The 22,171-nt window shown below is 34.9% G+C and overlaps 1 protein-coding gene across 3 annotated transcripts in view; it reads right to left on the reverse strand.

Annotated features, from left to right (window-relative positions):
* Positions 1-13,118: 13,118 nt before the first annotated feature.
* Positions 13,119-22,171, reverse strand: part of LOC100933662 (zinc finger protein 271) — a 65,227-nt gene continuing 56,174 nt past the window's right edge. For 2 of the 3 annotated variants that reach the window (XM_031968432.1, XM_031968433.1), the window contains exon 3: positions 13,119-15,909. In XM_031968432.1, the coding sequence (XP_031824292.1) occupies positions 14,357-15,909 (1,553 nt within the window). In that variant the 3' untranslated portion in view covers positions 13,119-14,356. The remainder of the gene's footprint in view (positions 15,910-22,171) is intronic. The other variant, XM_031968434.1, reaches the window with a different exon arrangement.

Genomic DNA, 22,171 nt, shown 5'->3' on the forward strand with positions numbered 1-22,171 from the left:
TCTTTGAACATAGTTCTATTATTGGTCTCCAGAATGGTTGAATCAGTTCACAATTCCACCAACAATGTATTAGTGTCCCAATTTTCCCACATCTCTCCCAACATTTATCTTTTCCTGTCACTTTGCCAATCTGAGAGGTATGAAGTGTACCTAAGAGTTGTCTTAGTTTGTATTTATCTGATCAATAGTGATTTAGAACATTTTTTCATATGACTCAAAAGGTAACATGTTTTTTAGCTGGATATCTTCAGTAGTGGTATTGGATACCTTCAACAAAGATGAAACAACATCAAGGTCAGCTACCGCAATAAAAGTAAATTATTTAACATGAAAAGGCTACAAATCAAGACTATAGTGGTACATCTCTCTCTGGCTGTATCAAAAAGTAAAATTTCTAACTCCTTGTTAAGATCTTTATATATTAGAAATTTATTTCCCCATTCTTATAGAAGCCGATTTTGGACTTTACTGAAAGCTGGTGGGATGGGGTATTACTTTGTTTTAATTAGGTTATGTGTGCCTACATGAGTCTGTCCAAATGTTACTTTGGCAAGGAAGGCAAGAACAGATAGTTCTATAATCGACTCCCACCCTTCTCCCAGAGTGGCTTCTCCCACCCCAAGGAAGGGAAGCAGAAAGATGTAGCCAGATGCTTGGTTAATCTGACATAGGGAGCCCTGGGCTAGAATTGTATTTAAATTGCCTAGGGGAAGCAATATTTAGCTTCAAGCTACACTCTTGATCACTATCCCCAAGCTATATGTCTATGGTTTGATTCTTTCCCTGTCTCATAACATTTTCACTGGTCTGGGAGTGTGTAATTTTAAGGTTCAAGCAAAGCTCCTGATAACTGTTCCTTAATGAGGATAGGAAGATCTAAAGTTCTATATCTAAGACTTGACTTCCTTCCAATCAAATACTGGTTCCACAATGAAAACACATAGCATATAGCAAATGAACCTTTTTATTCAAGTCAATAGCAAAACAAATCAAAGAAAGCATAATATCCAAATATACATATACTAGACAATATAGTGGATGAGCTCTCCCTTTAGAAGAAGGATAACTCAGCCAAGAGAGTTATCTCACACAATTATTTGTGTGATCTCACACAAGAGAAAATTACTCAAAATCTCCAGTATAACAAGCTAAGAATAGGGACATGATTGAAGTTCCAATTCCTTTCCATATTGGTTTCCTTTAAAGTTGAGAACCTGTAATGACATATCATTTCTGTCAGATCTTTCTTCTCTCCAGCTTTCCTTCCTTTCTTCCTTCCCTCCTTCTCTCCTTCCTTCCTTCCCTCCTTCCCTCCTTCCTTCCTTCTCTCCTTCCCTCCTTCCTTCTCTCCTTCCCTCCTTCCTTCTCTCCTTCCCTCCTTCCTTCCCTCCTTACCTTCTTCCTTCTTTCCCTCCTTCCCTCCTTCCTTCTTTCCCTCCTTTCCTCCTTCCTTCCTTCCCTCCTTCTTTCCTTCCCTCCTTCCTTCCTTCCCTCCTTCCTTCCTTCCCTCCTTTCTTCCCTCCTTCCTTCCTTCCCTCCTTCCTTCCTTCCTTCCTTCCTTCCTTCCTTCCTTCCTTCCTTCCTTCCTTCCTTCCTTCCTTCCTTCCTTCCTTCCTTCCTTCCTTCCTTCTTTCCTTTATTATTAAAGCTTTTTATTTACAAAATAAATGCATGGGTCATTTTTCAACATTGACCCTTGCAAAACCTTCTGTTCAATTTTCCCCCTCTTTCTTCCCACCCTTTCTCCTAGATGGCAGGTAATCCAATACATTAAATATGTTAAACATTTATGTTAAATCCAATTATCTTGCTGTACAAGAAAAATCAGATCAAGAAGGAAGAAAAAGAAAAACTGAGAAAGAAAACAAAATGCAAGCAAATAACAACAGAGTGAGAATATTATGTTGTTATCCACACTCAATTCCCATGGTCTTCTCTCTAGGTGTAGATGGCTCTCTTCATCATTGAACAAGTGAAGCTGGTTTGAATCATCTCATTATTGAAGAGAGCCACGTCATTGTATAGCCCTATTGTTGCTATTTCTCCTCATTTCATTTAGCATCAGTTCATATAAGTCTCTCTAGGCCTCTCAGAAATCATCCTACTGGTCATTTCTTACAGAACAATAATATTCCATAACATTCATATACCATAATTTATTCAGCCGTTCTCCAGTTGATGGGCATCCACTCAGTTTCCAGTTTCTAGCCACTACAAAAAGGGCTGCCACAAACATTTTTGCACATGTAGGTCCCTTTCCGTCCTTTAAGACCTCTTTGGGATATAAGCCCAGTAGAAAAACTGCTGGATCAAAGGGTATGCACAGTTTGATAACTTTTTGAGCATAATCCCAAATTGCTCTCCAGAATGGTTGTATCTTGTTGGAATCTTTACAAAGTGTTAAGCTATTGGAGTTGATTTAATCTTAGAAAGAGTTATTTTGGGCCAGAACTTGAACTAGGTACTAAGTACAACTGATGGAAACAATGCTTCTGTTCACACCTTTAGAGAGCTCATAAGTATCTAAGTACTCAATGGAGTTCACATGTGTAGGGCTTAGTCCGAATTCACACCTCCCTTAAAGTTCTTAGGGTCAGAGAGCACTCTGGGAGATAACCCAGAATCCCTCTCCCTCCAGAAGGTGGAGTTAACCTTTGGAAGATCACATAAATATAGGGAGCTTTTGAAGCTTGAAGTTACTTTTTCAGGTGGAACTGACTGGAGGCACAGAGAGATTCATTGCATCTTCCAATTTGGTGCTGGCTGGAGGCTGAAGAAAGCAGAGGCAGAAGCCAAGAACAAATCTGCAAGATGTCTTGGAGCCAGGCAGAGAGATAGACCTCAACTCACCGGGCTAATTTGGAAGGAGAAATAAACGTCTTGCATTTTTACCAGCTGACTGCGATTTTGGAGTAATTTATTTCAACTGAGACTAAGGCTGCCTCCAGGAAAACCTTCACATTTAAGGGAGGTGTGAATTCGGACTAAGCTCTACACGTGTAAACTCCATTGAGTGCTTAGATACTTATGAGCTCTCTAAAGGTGTGAACACAAGCATTATTTCCATCAGTTGTACTTAGTACCTAGTTCAAGTTCTGGGCCAAAATAACTCTTTCTAAGATTAAATCAACTCCAATGGCTTAACACTTTGTAAAGATTCCAACAGTATCCGTTCACAATTCCACCATCAATGCATCAGTGTCCCAGTTTTCCCACATCCCCTTCAATATTTGTCACTATCTTTTCCTATAATCTCAGCCAATCTAAGAGGTGTGTAGTTGTATCTCAGAGTTGTCTTAATTTGCATTTCTCTAATCAATAATGATTTGGAACACTCTTTCATATGACTACAAATAGTGAAACCATCTCTTTTGTCATTTCTTTTAGCACAATAATACTCCATCAAAATCAAATGTCACAACTTATTCTGCCATTTCCCAGTTCATAAGTATTCCCTCAATTTCTAATCCTTTGCTTCCACAAAAGAGCTACTATAAATATTTTTGTACATATGGATCCTTTTCACTTTTCTTAGCTCTTTTTGGGCTACAGATGTACTAGTGCTATTGCTGGATCAAAGGGTATGCACAGTTTGATAGCCCTTTAGATGTAGTTCCAGATTGTTCTTCAGAATAGTTGAATCAGTTCACTACTCCATTTACAATACATTAAAGTATTTATTCTCCCTCATCTCCCCCAGCATTTTTCATGTCTGATAGGTGGGAAGTGGTACTTCAGAGTTGTTTTAATTTGTTTTTCTTTAATCAATCATGATTTAGAGCATTTTTATATGATTATAGATAACTTTGACTTCAGAAAACTACCTGTTCATATCCTTTGACTATTTATCAAATGAGGAATGTCTCTTCTATAAATTTGACTGTTTTCTATATAGTTGAGAAATGAGGCCTTTATTAGAGAAAATTGCTATAAAGTTTTAACATATTACTTCATTGTCTATAGAACTTTTTAGCAAAATATAGTTTCCTGATTATTTCTTTCAATAGTCTAATTTTATTATTGTTTTGTCTGAGATCATGATTGCCATCCCTACCTTTTTCACTTCAATTAAAGTATAAAAGACTCCACTCTAGCATTTCATTTCAAACCTGGATGTATCTATGTCCCAAATGTGAAACAATTTTTGTTGGATTTTAGTTTCCAGTCCATTTTACTATATACTTCCATTCTTTGAGTTAGTCCATCCCATTCACATTTATGGTCACAAACTGTGCATTTCTTTCCATTCCATTTTCCTCTGTTTATCTTTCTCTCTTTTTACTCTGTCCCTCCTTAAGGGTTTGTTTTGCTTTGACCCCTACTTCCTTCAATCCTCTTTCTCCTTTGCCATCTTCCCTATATCTCTTATCCCTTCTTCCCCTATTTCCCTATTGTGTAAGATAGATTTTTATACCCACTGAGTGCATATGTATATATATTATTCCCTCTTTAAATCAATTCCATTGTGAGATTCAAGCATTGCCTGCCACTATCATTTCCTTTTCCCCCTCCACTATAAAAGCTCTTCCTTGTGCATCAAAGTCCTTTGTGTGAGAAACTGACTCATTTTACCAGTCTCTTCCCCTTTCTCCCAGTGTATTCCTTTTCCTCAATTTCACATTTTTTCTTCAGAGATCATCCAATCTAATTAACTCACACATGCCCTCTATGTATGCAGACTCCTTCAAACTGCCCTAAGAATGATAAAGTTGTTAGGACTTATACTAATCTTATTCCCATATAGGAATATAAGCAGTTTAAATCTATTGAGTCCCTTAAGATTACTCTTTTATATTTACCTTTTTATGTTTTTCTTGAGTTTTCTGTGTAAATGTCAAGTTTTCTATTCATCTCTGGTCTTTTCATCAGGAATGCTTGACAATCCTCTATTAAATTGAACATCCATTTTCCACTGAAGGATTATTCTAATTTTTTGCTGAGTAGGCTATTCCTAGTTGTACTGCTACCTCCTTGGCCTTTTGGAATATCACATTCTAATCCCTCTGTTCCTATAGTGTACAACTTGTTATGTATTATATGACTGTGGCTTCATATTATTTGAATTGTTTCTTCTGGCTTCCTGTAATGTTTTCTCCTTGACTTGGGAGCTCTCAAAAACTTGGAAGTTTTTATTTTATTTTCTGGATTTAAGATATCAGGACAGTTTCCCTGATGATTTCTTGACATATGATGGCTAGACTTTTTTTGAATCATGGCTTTTAGGTAATTCAATAATTCTTAAATTTTCTCTCTTGAATCTATTTTCCAGGAAAAAATGAGACATTTCACATTTCTTATATTTTTTCATTTTTTACTTTAATATTTCTTGAAGTCTCATGGAGTTGTTAGCTTTCACTTAACCAATTTTCATTTTTAATGCATTATTTTCTTCAATGAACTTTTTTTACTTGACCTATTTTGTTTTTAAAGGAGTTCTTTTCTTCAGTGAATTGCTGAATCTCTTTCACCATTATTTCATCTTATTGCATAAAGATGCTTCTAGTACTAATCATTCTTTAAAAATCTGAAAGAATTTTCCTATGAATCCATTAGGGCCAGGATTTATTGCCCCCTCCCTTGCTTAGGCATTTCCTTTTCACCTAGTTCTATTTCTTTTTCTCACAGTGATTTATTTAAGATTTCTCTTTGATATCCTTTTAGTTTTTTTTTTGAAGGTATTACTCTATTTTTTTTAATCTCAGTTTTGTTGGCATATAATTGTGTATAGTAACTATAATAATTCTTTTTATTTTATCTGGTTTTGTTATGATTTCACATTGTTCATTTGACATTTTGTTTATTTGGTTTTCTCCTCTTTTAAAAAAATAAGTGTGTCTTAAGGCTTATCAATTTTATTAGTCTTTTCAAATTGAAAAATTTGCTTTCATTGACAATTTTTACAGATTTTTTTCTAATTTATTTCATTTTAAATTTTCAATATTTCTTCTTTTGTGCTTTTAACATTACTTATTTGTTGGGCTTTTAATTTTTTAAATGTATACTCATTTCACCAAGTTTCTCTTTTCCTATTTTGTTAATATATGTTGTGTGGATGATTTTTCCTGAGGACTATTTTAGCTTTAATCCAGAAATTTAATTTCATCATTGTCAAATTCTCACATAATTATTAATAGTTTCTGAAATTTATTCTTTTATATATTATTTAAAATTTCATTTCCATATCCTTATTTAGGTGTGTCACTTAACTCCAATTGTCTTAGGGGAAAAAATTATTTGAATACCAACTTATTTTGAGAATATGTTTAGTATTAATATTGGTTTATTTCTATAGTTTCTTTTGGAATAATATAATTTTTTTAATCTCTACATGGCATTTTTTTTGCTTTGTCTGATTGTAATGTCCAGGCTAGCTCTCTGGTGGGCCTTGGGATCAGCCCAAGGCTTTGGTCTCAGTGGAGAAGTGAGAGCTTCTCAGAGCAGGAGAGCTGCCACATGGCTGGTCAAAGATGGAGTCTGGAATCTGGAATCTGGACTCTGGAACCTGGAACCTGAATTTTTCTCTGAGAGCTAGGGCTGAGAGCTTCAGCTGAGAGAGTATTCTGAGTCTGAGACTCCCTTTAAATACTCCAGTATGATTACATCACTACCTCACACTGAGCATGTGCTACCACACTGAGCATGCACATTTGTAGAACATCATATCACCATATTATCCTAAGTATATACCAATTAGATTGATTACATCATTACATTACATTAAGTATGTTCTTAGAGAACTATTATCTCACATTGAGTAGATACTTAACTATAAATATCCTGCAGTCCTAGATTTAAGTACACCTTTTCAGAGTTCCTGTCCTCTACATCTCAGGATGAATATATATCAGCGAAAAACAAATAAGACTGGGCAGAACACTTTCAGGCTAGCTGCAAAAACAGCAAGCAGGGAGCCTTGGGACTATCTGGGTTCCTAGGTAACCTCAGCCTAAACCATAGAAATGTTTACCTCTAGGACAATGTGGATAGTTGGAGGTCTCAGTCTAAAATCTTCAGATTCTACCATCCTGGAAACGTCAGAGTCCTAATGTCTGCTATTTTTCTAAAGTCCCTAGTTCTGTGTCCCTGTACATCAACTCATAACTTCTCTCTAAAGGGGAACTTCTTGTGTTCTTGACCTTCAGGGTCCTAAAATCCTCCCCAAAGGACTTCATGTATGTAGAAAGGGAGTGTGTGTGTGCCTTGGAAAGATCTAGGTGACTTACTAAGCAGCAGCTGCCATTTTAAGAACATTTATTCTTTCTCCCTTCCCTTCATCCCTAACTATAGAAAGGATGAATGAATGAGTGGAATATAGAGTGGGAAAGCAAGTTCAATAGGTAAAGAATTACCTGGACATCTTACTGGTTTCTCAAAGGAAAAGGCTTTATTGTCCTATAAAGCAGGGTGGAACCAACCAGCATCAGGGCCTGGTTGGTTTAAGGGGATACTTCAGGATGAGTATTTTATAGAGAAAGGTAAAGGTAGAGGGAAGAGATGTTTGCTCTTTGCCTATTGACTAGACCCTCTTAAGGGAGTAAACATTTCATAACCACTGACCAAATTTTGAGAAAAACAAGGCTACTCTTGTGGTGATTGCTCTGCTGAAAGGAAGACTGCCCCAGAGATTCCCAGGAAAACCAAACCAAAAAACATTACAATTATCAGCACTGTATTTCCTTCCATCTTATTTTCTTCTCTGTATATACTTTTGTTCTCTCTTTCTACCTTTTCCCTCCTTAGTAGTGTTTTGTTTTTAACTTATTTTATCTTTCTCTGAGTTGGTGTTTTGGTTTTCCCTCTCATCTTAGTAGCCTTCTTTGACTAAAGTTACTTTCTGTTTCTTGCTCATTTTTTTCCTTCTCTTTTTTTATTTCCTTCTTCATGCTTTTTATGGCCAGTTTCTGCTCTGCAGATATAGGGAGCGCTGTCTCAAGTTTACCATGCAGCTCTGAGCCTTGACTCAGGGGTCCTCACCTAGTTTTGCCTATTATTGCCTGGTTTCCTAGGCTGGCTTCTCTGTTGGGGCTGGAGGCTGCCCCACTGGTCTGCTTTGCTACCAAGCCAGAACCAAGGATCTTTGGTTGATGATATTTTTGTGATTAAGACTTTATCCCTGGCTTTCCCCTAAACTGTGTGAGCTGGGTTGATTATCCTTTTTACCCAATGAGACTGACTTTTCTTGAAGTTCTTCCAATTTGTCTTGATCTGGAGAATAGTTTCATTCCACCTCCTTGAAGCTCTGTCATTCCAGATTCTGCTCAAAAGCTTAGTTTCATACAGTTTTTGAGGGAAACTGGAAAAGCTCAAGAAGTTTCCTTGTTCCACTCCACTATCTTGACTCTGTCCCCAGAAGTCCCCTAGACAGGTCTTTCTATCTCAAACCCCTTCTTCTTGACAAGTCATTGTCAAATCAATCTCCATAACCACTGAATAAAATAAGATCTATTAAGGAAAGGTTTTGTGAAAACTTCTGTTAATCTGGTGGGATCCCCCTTTCTGAAAATTGTTTTTGGATTAAATATAACTTCAGTCCCCAAGGCAATTTCCATCATGGGAATCTTGGATACTTTTTTTGCTTGTCACCCTACTTCTTTTCATCGCAGCCTTAAATGGATCTTTTGTTATTAATTAGACTTTTGGAGGAAGTATCCAAAAGTATTGGAAGTCTCCAGTAATCTGGAGACTGCACCTCTCCTTTTAATTGTTACTTCTGAGTTTTTATCACTTGAGTGCAAGGTCTCTCCTTGCAGAAAACATAGTTTCTTTTAAAAGAGATGCTCAGGTGGAGAACCTTGATCATATTCCTTTAACTACACCTCCCAAGAATGAGGGCTCTGCCTCTAAGTGTGAGTTCTCTCTCTAGCTCTCTGTGCCCAACTATAGGATGTAAAATGAACCTTTTCTAAACATTTCTGAAGGTCCTAACGAGAATGTCTCCAATTGGAGACCTCCTCAACCAGTCATTTTCTGTCCCTAACTTCTGCTTGTTAGGTTTGTTTTCTTCTAAGTTTTGGTCAATTCACCTTCAAATGATCAGTACAAGACAACAGTATTAACTATCTTCAAGAATCTGACTCAGAATTCACTATATGCTGCTGCAATCAGCTCTTGACACACCCCTCAGGGGCAGCACTCCTCCAAATTGGGACCCTGCAGTTGACTCAGCTCTATACCTGTTCCCAACAGGATTATCACTCTGTATTCCAAAGGACTTTAGGCCACATTTGTATGGGAGGACTTTTTGGTGGAATGAATAGTCTCCAATAAAATACTGCCCTGAGTTGAGCAGACCCTATTGGAGCAAACTGACCCTATGCTAATCTTTGCTATTGGGTCCTGGTAACCAATTTTATACCCTTGTGGTATCATCAAATGTTGGCTTCAATTCATTTCTGTAACACTTCCTCCCCTCCTCTCCTCCCCCAGATCACTATATTTCACTCCTAGCTTCTGGACACTACTTAACAAGTGTCTCTAGATTTGTTCTCTAAAATTTCAACATTGGTCTCTTAGATTCCCTCTCATCCCTCCCAAACCATTTTCAAAATATTTCTTTAACAAATTAAAAGAGTCAGGAAATAATGTGATCCTGGGTCACTGGTGTCGCAGAGAAAGCTTGAAGTATTGATAAAATCCTCCCTGAGGCAATTATGGAAGGACACCAATAAGGATCAGCTTAGCCTTAAGTCTTGTGTAACCTCACCTTACTCTATCTACTCGAAAAGCCAAGTTATGTCAAACCCCTGAAATTAAATTTCCCCTATAAATCTATCCATAGCCCATGCCATCTTTGCTGAATCTTTTTGAGTTACCCGTCCATGGTGTTCTGTCTCATGATACCTATCTCCTCCCCGCCCTCCTTCCCATCCCATGCCTCATGGTGTCTTTCTCCTAACTAACCAACTCTTTTAGGGCTCTAAATTCCTCTACCAGGCAATGGAGTACTCCCACCTCAAGATGTATTTCCTTTCTCCTGGTTAATTGTGAGTTCCACTAGGGAATTTTTTTTTATTAATTGTTAAAACATTTTCCTATTTAGCTATATGCTTTCCCAAATCTATTTCATATTTACCATTCCTGGTGCCTATTTTATCTCTTCATTTTGTTTGTACCCTCTTCTCACAAATAAATCTACCTTTTGCCAAAGAGAATGGCCTTTGTAAATTCATCAATGGTGGAACCCCACCATTTGATGCCTAAACATCAATATTATTTGATGCTGAACCTCAGACACATCAACTTCTTATCTTAGCTCTACCTGGGTTTGGTACTGAACAAAATTTTTTTTCCCTCGGGACATTGGTGTTGAGCTGGCTGAAAAACCTAATAAGTATCTGAGCCCCAGATTTCCAAGTGGCTCCTGGACTCCTGGAGCTTTCAGAGGTTTGCTCACCTGTTTAAATTCATAAGATTATAACATCCAGAATAATTTCATCTACCTAAAATGAAAGCACAAATGCTGAGGCAATCAAACAACCAACGCCCTTTATAAGAAAGTCTAAAGCCTCTCCCCACATAGCATCTTTTGTCACTACTGATGCAAATAAATGAAAGACAGAAATACATCTAAGAGAGATCTGAGTGGAGACTAAGGCCCTTTTGAATGTCTCCATAGCTAATTAATGAGCCTTCTATTCACCATATGGTTATTAGCTGACCAGAACCAGTTTTATAATATTTATGTATGTACAAAATCTCTCCAAAGTACTTCCATTTCATTTCATTTTCTACATAGGGAGTTGTATTAGTGGCACTCTGTACATGTGCCAGTCTCTGTTAAAAATTCCCAATAATAGATAGTAAGCAAATATCTGTTCAATGTTTATACTTCTGGAAATAAACAAATTAATAGTAGAAGGTAAACATAGAACTGGACAATTTGTATAATCTTAATGATCATTGTATAACCTTAATAAAGTATGGTGGCTGTCTTGTTTATTAATTTCTAACTTAAAGAATTGTTAAAACACAAGTTGAATAAAATACAATTTTTTTTCCTCTATAAACTTTTGTTTTATTACTTAGTGTTAACTGTTCACCAGAGCATAAAATGCTTTATGGATTCCAAAAACAAGGTAAATTAATATGGTGGAAAAAAACCTTAAATATTTATTTTAAACAGAGCATTTGATATAAACAGAAAAGTAAAACTTTAATTATTTTTATAAGACCCATGGATAAGATTATGCTTCAGTGATCTGTGATTCAATTAACGTGTTCCTGTCATCCCTTTGTTAATTCTGTTTGCAATTTCTCTTTGTCTTAATAGATGGCCTTAATGAATGGTAGAAGTTTATTATCCTGTAGCTAACCTGGTAGCCAGTATCTCTGAACTTAAATATATCAATTCTTAGAATATAGACCTAGAGTTATTTAGTGAACCTTATTTGTTAAAAACCTTAAAAATTCTCCAAAATGCAATGGACAAGATCTCACCCTCTAAAATGGAACTTTTATTCATTCCTTAGGGAGATTTTGATTTGCAATCAATAATATGGTAAACACTGAAAAATAGTAGGATTAAAAAAAGTGGTTTTACGCTTTAGTATTTAGAATACCTGGGCTATTCATTGGGAGGAACAAAAGGTAAAGACTCTCAAAAGAAATAATGAAAAATATAGGGCTCTAACAGGATCAGAGCTTGAACTATACTATAAAATAACTGAAACTAACTGGTACTAGTTTAAAAAAAATAGGTTGATCAGAGGAACATATTAGGTACACAAAATACAAAAGTAAATAAATCTAGAAGCTTAGTGCTCAAAAACCCCAAATACCCAGCTACTGTAATTGAGTGCACACTGTTTGATAAAACCTATTAGGAAAACAGAAAAGTAGAGATTAGATTTAGAAGAAAACCTTCCACCATAATATTGAAATAAGCTCCAAAAGTATAAATGACTTAGATATAACAGGTCACTAGTTTTTAAAAAAAATAGAGAAGTAAAAATAATTTCCTTTTGGATTTATGGATGAGAAGAACAGTTTCAATTATGTGAAATTAAAAATGTTTTAATACAAAGATAATATAGCTAAAATTAAGACAGGGACAATTAACTAAGGAAAAATATTTGAAATAAGTTTCTCTGATAAAGGTTTCATTTAAAAAATATATAAAGACTGAATTTAGATTTATGAGTCATTCCCCAATTGACAAATAGTTAAAGAACATAAATAAGTTTTCCAGGAAAGAAATCCAAGCAATCAAATCATATGAAAAAATGTTTCAAATTACTAATAATTAGAGAAATACAAATTAAAACAACTTTGACATTTTATACTTACTTATCAGATTGACAAATATTAACAGTAAAAGAAAATGACCAATGTTGGAGGGACTGAAAACAGAAACGCCAATACACTTTTGGTGAATACACTGGTCCAGTTATTTCAGAAAGCAATTTGGAACTATGCCACAAAAGTTAGTAAACTACTCTTTGACCCAGGGATACCAATACTAGGCTCCAAAGAGATGAAAGAATAAAGAAAAGGACTCATGTGCAAAAACTATTTGTAGCAGTTCTTTTTGTAGTGATAAAGAATTGAAAACTAAAAGGGATGCCCATCATGAGAATGATTGAACAAATTATGGTACATAAATGTAATAGAATTCTATTATGCTACATAAAAATAAGTCTAAGAAGGCTGGAAGTTATATAAAATTAAATGATAAATTAAATTAAATGTTCAAAATCAGAACAACTCTGAAAAGAATAATACTTCTGAAAAAATCTAAGAAGTCTAAACAATACCGTAATCAATCATGATTCCAAATTATTGAGGATGAAACATGCTACTCACCTCCTGTCATAAAAAATGATGAACACAAGACTCAGAATGAGATAGATTTCTAGTTATGGTCAATGTGAGAATTGATTCTATGTGATTATGCACATCTATTAAATTTGGGTTTTTTCCAATGGTGAAAGAGAAGAGATGGAGAGAAAAATAAACTTTATTTAAAAAAATAAAGTGCCTGTGCTACACTGCAGATGATTTTAAAATATCTATCTTTAATAATAATAGCTAGCATTATATAATGCCTACAACGTGCCAGGCACTGTGCTAAGAATTTTACAAATATTATTTTATTTATTCCTCACAACAATCCTGTGAGGTAGGTGCTAATATTACCCTCATTTCACAGACGAGGAAAATGAAGCAAAATATAGGTTAATTGAGTTGCTCAAAGTTATACAATTTGTCTGCGGCTGTATTTGAACTCATCTTCCTGACCACTAAATAGTGGCTCCAATTTTTTGCTCTCATATAGGGATTCATATGCTCATATATCACTATCATGGGTATATATATGTGAAGATGGTTAAAGAGGAACTTCTGAGAGAAAACTGAATCCCATAGCTCTCACAATAATGAAAACTAAGTATAGTATGTCCACATGTAAGAGAATATAGGAATGGCTTCCCCATATATGGCTAGGACTCTCAAAATTTCTTGGAGCAAGAAAAGCACTATACTAAAAGTCAAGCACAATACAATATTGATTAAAGTTTTTTCCAAGATCCCGGTATGGCTTCTCAATATTAAATGGAATGTATGTGTTCACTAAATCCTATTTAATCAATTAAATTATTAGGATTTTTCTTTTTTGAGCCTTCTCAGATGAGAGGTATATATGAATGTTTACCAAGATTTTTTTTTATTGTAATTTGTGGGATATTTTTTAAATAGCAAAATATCATTAAAGAGCTTTTCTACATTCCTTACACGGGTTCTTTTATTTTGTGGATATCACAGTATTCAATTGTATGATTAAAACTCTTATTATAATGACATCATACTTGGGAGTTTCTCCCCATTTCAAATTTTGTAACATTAAATAGGTTTTAGGTTAAGGGCCTTCCTTTTCATCACTTTCTGTTATGTGGTTTTTGATGTTTATAAGACATCTGAGCCCTGACTAAAATTTTTGTATATTTGTTACATGAATAAAATTGCTCCCTACTGTAAATTCACTGATAGAGAATGGGAGCTGAATTCAGGTTAAAGAGTATCCCACTCATGCCATTAGTAAGAGTTCTTCAGTGTGAATTCTCTGGTGTTGAAAAACATGTGCATATACATTGAAGGCTTGTATACTGGCTACATTAAGAGGATTTCTTTCCATTGTGGCTTTTTTTATGATTAGTAAAATCAGAGCATTTATTAAAACGTTTACTACTCTTATTACATTCATGGGATTTTACTCCAATGTGCATTTTCTGATGGTCAGTAAGTTTTACACATACACTAAAGGTTTTTCCTCATTTCTCACATTTAAATGGTTCTCCCCCTGGATTTTCTGGTGATGAATAAGACTGGAGTACAGACTAAAACTTTCACTACATTGAGGTGATCATTGAATAAAGGTTTTCCCACATTCAATGCATCTGGAGGAATTCTTTCCAGGGTGTATTCTTTGATGTTTAATAAAATCTGAGTTCTGAGTAAAACTTTTGTTGCACTGATTGCCTTGATAATGTTTCTCTTCACTGTGGATCTTCTGATGAAGAATGAGGTTTGAGTTCTGACTTAAGACTTTATATTCTTTACATTTATAAGATATTTTTCCAGTATGGATTTGCTGATGTTTTGTGAGATCTGAGCTCTGACTAAAACTTTTATCACAGTGATTACACACATAAGGTTTTTCCCCAGTGTGAATTCTCTGATGTTTAATAAGGTCTGAGTGACGACTAAATTTTTTACTACACTGATTACACAAATAGGGTTTTTCTCCAGTATGGATTCTCTGATGCAGAATAAGATTAGAACTTTGACTGAAAGTTTTCCCACATTCATCACATTCATAAGGTTTCTCCCCAGTGTGGGTTCTATAATGTTTAATAAGGTCTGACTGCCTACTAAAATTTTTATTACACTGATTACATGGATAAGGTCTTTCCCCAGTATGAATTCGTTGATGATTCATAAGGTCTGAGAGTCGACGAAAGGTTTTGCTACACTGACTACATGGATAAGGTTTCTCCCCAGTGTGAATTCTTTGATGTAAAATAAGAACAGAGCTCTGATTAAAGGCTTTCCCACATTCATTGCATTTATAAGGTTTTTCTCCAGTGTGAATCCTTATATGTTTAATAAGATCTGAATTCTGACTAAAACTTTTATTACACTGCTTACATCGATACGGTTTTTCCCCAGTGTGAGTTCTCTGATGTAGAATAAGATCTGAACTCTGACTAAAGGCTTTTACACACACATCACATTTATATGGTTTTTCCCCAGTGTGAATCCTTTGATGTTTTATAACATCTGAACTCTGGCTAAAACCTTTGCCACACTGGTTACATGGATAGGGTTTCTCCCCAGTGTGAATTCTCTGATGCTTAACAAGATCTGAACGCCGACTAAAACTTTTACTGCACTGGTCACAATGATAAGGTTTTTCTCCAGTGTGAATTCTCTGGTGAAGAATAAGATCTGAGCTCTGGCGAAAGGCTTTCCCACACTCTTCACATCTATAAGGTTTCTCCCCAGTATGAATTCTTTGATGTTTAATAAGGTCAGAGCTCCGACTAAAACTTTTACTACAACAATTACATGGATAGAATTTATCCCCAGTATGAATTCTCTGATGTAGAAAAAGGGCTGAACACACACTGAAGGTTTTTCCACACTCATCACATTCATAAGGTTTTTCCAAACTGTGAATTCTTTGATGCCTAATAAGAACTGAATTCCAAGCAAAACTCAGCCCACAGTGATTACAATTATGTAGTCTTTTTCTTAAGGAGTTCTTTTTCTCCTCAAATTCACAGGCTCCTCCACAATCAGAACCCTGAAAAATGTCCCTATTTGGTGTGCCACACACCTTTGTCAATGTTTCTGTTTCTTCAGAAATATATTTCTTTGTAATCACCTTCCCATTTTCAATCTTGGAATCACCATCTGAAACAAAACATAAAAAAAATATAAATGGCAGTTACTCTCAAAATTGAAAAAAAGGGTGACTTCTGGAGAGGAAAGCTGTTTGTTCAAACTTAGAAAATCATTAACTACTTACAAAACAGCATAAGAATGTAGAGATAAGCAATGGTGTTTTGTAGTTCAAAGACAAGTCAGGGATTAATAGGAAGGAAGGGAATTCAATAGGAGCTGGTATAAGAGCAAATCAGGTTGAGAACAGACAGTATAGAATAAGTGAGGCTTCAGAAGATTAAAAGAAGTATCATTACTATTATGCCCAAAGGGCTATCAAACTGCAGACTCTGATCTACCAGTGTCTCTTCTGGGTCTGTATCCAAAGAAATCATAAAAAAGAGGAAAAGGAGCCATATGTGCAAAAATGTTTGCAACAATTTTTTTTTATAGTGTCAAGGAACTAGAAACTGGGTCAGTGCTCATCAGGTAGGGAATGGCTGAATAAGTTATGGTATATGAACATAATGGAATATTATTGTTGTATAAGAAATGATGAGCTGGATGATTTCAGAGAGGCCTTGGAGAGACTTATAAACTGATACTGAGTGAAGTGAGCAGAACCCAGAGAACATTATACACAACAACAACAAGATTATACAATAATCAATTCTGATGGACGTGGCTCTGTTCAACAAGGAGATGATTCAGGCCAGTTCCAATGATCTTGTGATGAAGAAAATCATCTACACTTAAAGAGAAGACTATGAAACTGAGTATGGGCCGCAACATAGCATTTTCACTTTTTTATTGCTGTTTGCTTACTTGCTTTTTGTATTCTTTCTCATTTTTTTTTCCTTTTTGATCTGATCTTTCTTGTGCAGAATGATATATGTGGAAATATGTTCAGAAGAATTGCACATGTTTAACTTATATTGGATTACTTGCACTTAGGGAAGGGAGGGAGAAAAATATGGAACACAAGGTTTTGTAAGAGTGAATGCTGAAATTTGAAACTATGCTCAAAAAGTTATCAAACTGTCCATACCGTGTCCAGCCCTTTTACTATTGGGCTTATATCCCAAAGACATCTCAAAGAAGGGAAAGGGGGACCCACATGTGCAAAAATGTTCGTGGCAGCCCTTTTTTAAAAGAATTATAAAAACTTTTTATTGACAGAACCCATGCCAGGGTAACTTTTTACAACATTATCCCTTGTACTCACTTCTGTTCCAATTTTTCCCCTCTCTCCCTCCACCCCCTCCCCTAGATGGCAAGCAGTCCTATATATGTTGAATATGTCGCAGTATATCCTAGATACAATATATGTGTGCAGAACTGAACAGTTTTCTTGTTGCACAGGGTGAATTGGATTCAGAAGGTTTTTACCTGGGAAGAAAAAAAATGCAAACAGTTTACATTCATTTCCCAGTGTGGGTAGCTGCTTCTGTCCATCATTGATCAATTGAAACTGAGTTAGGTCTCTTTGTCAAAGAAATCCACTTCCATCAGAATACATCTTCATATGGTATCGTTGTTGAAGTATATAATGATCTCCTGGTTCTGCTCATTTCACTTAGCATCAGTTCATGTAAATCTCTCCAATCCTCTCTGTATTCATCCTGCTGGTCATTTCTTACAGAACAATAATATTCCATAACATTCATATATCACAATTTACCCAACCATTCTCCAATTGATGGGCATCCATTCATTTTCCAGTTTCTAGCCACAACAAACAAGGCATGGCAGCCCTTTTTACAAAAAGTGGCTAGAAACTGGAAACTGGATGGATATCCATCAATTGGAAAATGATGTTGTAATGAAGTAATGAAGAGAATCAGCTATGCCCAGAGAGAGAACTATGGGAAATGAGTGTGGACCACAGCATAGCATTTCCACTCTTTTTGTTGTTGTTTGCTTGCATTTTTGTTTTCCCTCTCAGGTTTTTTTTTTACTTTTTTTCTAGATCCAATTTTTTCTTGTGCAGCAAGATAACTATAAATATGTATACATATATTGTATTGAACATATATGTTAACATATTTAACATGTATTAAACTATCTGCCATCTAAGGGATGAGGTGGAGGGAAGGAGGAGAAAAGTTGGAACAAAAGGTTTTGCAAGGGTCAATGTTGAAAAATTACCCAAGCATATGTTTTGTAAATAAAAAGTTATAATAAAAAAAACAGTTTTACTAAAAGTGAATGCTGAAAACTATCTTTGCATCTATTTTGAAAAATAAAAAAGCTATTATTAAAAAATAAGATAAAAAATATCATCACGGCAGCCAATAATAACAATGATCATTTATAGTTATACAATTTTATAGCTATTAGAGCTTTATGGTTTGTAAAGCATTTTTCAATCATTACAGTGATGAGAGTAAAACTACCTGAGACAGCCCTGTAAATTTATGTAAAATTACCAACAAAAAGCTATACAAACTCAAATGGTCTCACATCCTCTGGAGACAGAAAGATGAGTCTTCAGAAAATGTCTCCTTTCATATACTCTGTGGACTTTCCCAGAGACACAGAGCTAGTAATCGAGGGAGCAGATTTAAACTCAGTTCTTCCTAACTTCAAGTCCAGTGCTCTACTCACTGTACAATTTAGACATTAATAAAAATGATGAATAATTAAGAATTAGGAGAGGGAAGGAAGAGAGGTATAAGTAAAAATAATTAAGAATTTGGAGATTTGTATAAGGGGAATGAGATTTAGAAAGGAAGAAAAGTTGGACAGATAACCAGGAAGCAAGTATACTTTAATAATAGGGGGATATGGATAGATAATTCATTTATGAAGTGCTTTAAAGTCTACAAAATTCTTTCTTTCCCATAAGCCCATGAGGTAGATTTTGCAAATATTATTATCTTTGTTTTACAAATGAATAGGTTGAGACTCACAAAGTTAAGTGATTTACCCAAAGTCAGTAAGGATTTGAATTCAGGTCCTCTAACTCCAACTCCAGTACTCTTTTTCAAAAGTAAATGGCCAATTATATCCCAAAGAAATCTTAAAGAAGAGAAAGGGACCTGTATGTGCAAGAATGTTTGTGGCAGGTTTCTTTGTAGTGGCCAGAAACTGGAAACTGAGTGGATGCCCATCAATTGGAAAATGGCTGAATAAACTGTGGTATATGAATATTATGGAATATTATTGTTCGATAAGAAATGACCAGCAGGATGATTTCAGAAAGGCCTGGAGAGACTTACATGAACTGATGCTGAGTGAAATGAGCAGGACCAGGAGATCATTATATACTTCAACAACATTACTATATGATGATCAATTCTGATGGCCATCTCCAGCAATGAGATGAACTAAATCAGCTCCAGTAGAGCAGTAATGAATTGAACCAGCTACACCCAGTGAAAGAACTCTGGGAGATGACTATGTACCATTACATTGAATTCCCAATCCCTCTATTTTTATCCACCTGCATTTTTTATTTCCTTCACAGGCTAATAGTACACTATTTCAAAGTCTGATTCTTTTTGTACAGTAAAATAACTGTTTGGACATACTATATTTAATTTATACTTTAACATATTTGGCATGTATTGGTCAACCTGCCATCTGGGAGAGGGGATGGGGGAAGGAGGGGAAAAATTGGAACAAAAAGTTTGGCAATTGTCAATGCTGTAAAATCACCCATGCATATAACTTGTAAATAAAAAGCTATAATCATTAAAAAATAAATAAATGGCCAAGAGATAAAAATTTCTAGAAAAACTGTTAAAGAATCAGTGTCTGTGCAATTATCATTTTAAATAACAAACAATTGAAGAGATATGACAATTAATTCAAACAATACATATTTTAAAATACCTAAATCACTATGCATAGGACTAAGGGCACAAAGATAAAAGTGAAACAATACTTGTGTTCAAAGAGTTTATAGGTTTTATTTTTAATTACATTTTTTTTTTACTTTAATCAACTATTTTTCTTCTTCCAACCTCCTCTACTCCTCCTCCCCCATGGAAGAGATAAATGAAAAATAAAACCCATATAACAAATAAGTATAGTCAAACAAAACAAATTCCTATATTGGCAATATCCAAAAATATGTGCCTCACTTCTCTGTCAAGTGGTGGACAATATCTTTCATTATCAGTTCTTTGAAATAATAATTGAATAATTCATTGACCAAAGTTTTAAAATCTTTTTGAAATTGTTAGGTTTTACAATGTTGATATTATAGCATAAATTGTTCTCTTGGTTCTTTGCTCCCTTCAGTCTACTTCAGTACATAAAAGTCTTAACAGATTTCTCTGAAACTATCTCTTTCATCATTTCTTATAGCAAAATAGTATTGCTTTACATTCATAAACCATAATTTGTTCAGTCATTTTTCAATTGCTGGGCATCCCCTTGGTTTTTCTAACTCTTTCACAGCACAAAAAGATCTACTATACATATTTAGTATATTAAGAACTTACATTCTAATGGAAGGGACATCATATACATTTATAAGTATATACAGATCTACAAAAAGAATACAAGATAGTTTGATAAGGGAACGTACCAAACATGTGGAAGAAGAAGAAAGGCTTCCATAGAAGATTGAACTGAATCTTAAAGGAAATCAAAGTTTCCAAAAGAAAGTAAGAGAGAAAGAAAAACATTTAAAAGAATCATATTTAATCATAAGGATAACAGGGAACCACTGGAGGTCCTTATATTGAAGGGGAGTTACACAGCCAAATAAATATATGCTATAGGAAAATCAGTTCGGTAGGAAAAGAAAAAAAAAAAAATATATATATATATATATAATATATATATATATATATATATATATATATATATATATATATATATCAATGAGACCAAAAAAAAGGTTATTGTGATACACCAGGTAAAAGAAGATGAAAACTCACCCTAAGATAATAACTATTGATTTTTAGAAAGGTCTACAAAGATTTGCATGAACTGATGTTTAGCGAAATAAGTAGAACTAGGAATACAGTATACATAGTAACAGCAAGACTGTGTGATGATCAACCATGAAAGACTCGGTTCTTTTCAGCAGTTCAGTGATCCAAGGCAATTCCAATAAACTTTGGATAGAGATCGCCATCCGAGAAAGAATTATGGGGAATGAATGTAAATCAACACGTGTCATATTCACTTTTCCCCCTTTTTCTATTTATTTTTCTCTTATGGTTTTTCCCTTTTGTTTTGATTTTTTCTCCCAACATAATTCATAAAGAAATGTGTATATGAAAATTAATATATATGTATAATCAGAAAAAGAAAAAATGTTCAGTGGGTAGGTGAGTAGTGGGAAAATGAAATAAAAATAATGAAAAGTAAAAAAAAAAACAAAGAGTATAAGTGGAGAAAAAGGGACACATGCTAAAGAGGTTATAGAATCAGAAAATGAAGTAACTGACTATATATGTGGAATGAGATAGAAGGAAGATTAAAGGATAATATGATGGTTACTAGAAGAATGATGTCTTAACTGTAATAGAGGACAAGTAGGTGGCATAGCACATAGAGTAGCAGACCTGAAGTCAGGGAGACATATTCCTGAGTTCAAATGTGATCTCAGACAGCAGTATTACCATGAGCAAGTCATTTCACTGTGTCTGGCTCAGTTCCTCATATGTTAAATGAACTGGAGAAGGAAATGTTAAACCACTACAATATTTTTTCCAAGAAAACTCTAAATGGGATCATGAAGAGTCAGACATGATTAAAACAACTAAACAACAACAGCAAAAAATAACCATAAAAGGTTACTATAACCTGAGAATCATATGCAAACAAATACTAATTGAACCTATGGGAATTAAGGAAGTTACCGACTGAGAAAATAAATACAGAAAAAAGAAGGCCCACAACCGAGCTGTGGGATACATCTAAACTAAGTGGGCATTATAAAGATAATGCTTCAACAAAGGGGATTTAAAAAAAAGTTACCAAATAGATAGGAGGGTAATCAGGAAAAAGTAGTGTCATGAAAACCCTGAGAAGAAGATGGTCAATAGTATCAAATGTTACTCAGAGGTCAAGAAGCATGAGTTTTAATAAAGAGGCCATTAGATAACGCAATTGAAAGATCATTAGTAACTTTGAAGAGCAGTGAGGAAGTGGAGGAACTACATATAGACAATGTTTTCAAGGGTTTCGAGAAAGTAGAGACACAGAGGACTATATCTGGCAGTAATAGCAGGATCTAGAAAAGTTTTTTTTTTTTTTTTTCAGGACTGGGAGATTTGAGCAGTAGATGGAACAGTGAATAGAATGAGCTGGGTCTGAAATTAGGAAGACC

Source organism: Sarcophilus harrisii, chromosome 4 (assembly GCF_902635505.1).
Source record: "Sarcophilus harrisii chromosome 4, mSarHar1.11, whole genome shotgun sequence".
NCBI classification, from domain to species: Eukaryota; Metazoa; Chordata; class Mammalia; order Dasyuromorphia; family Dasyuridae; genus Sarcophilus; species Sarcophilus harrisii.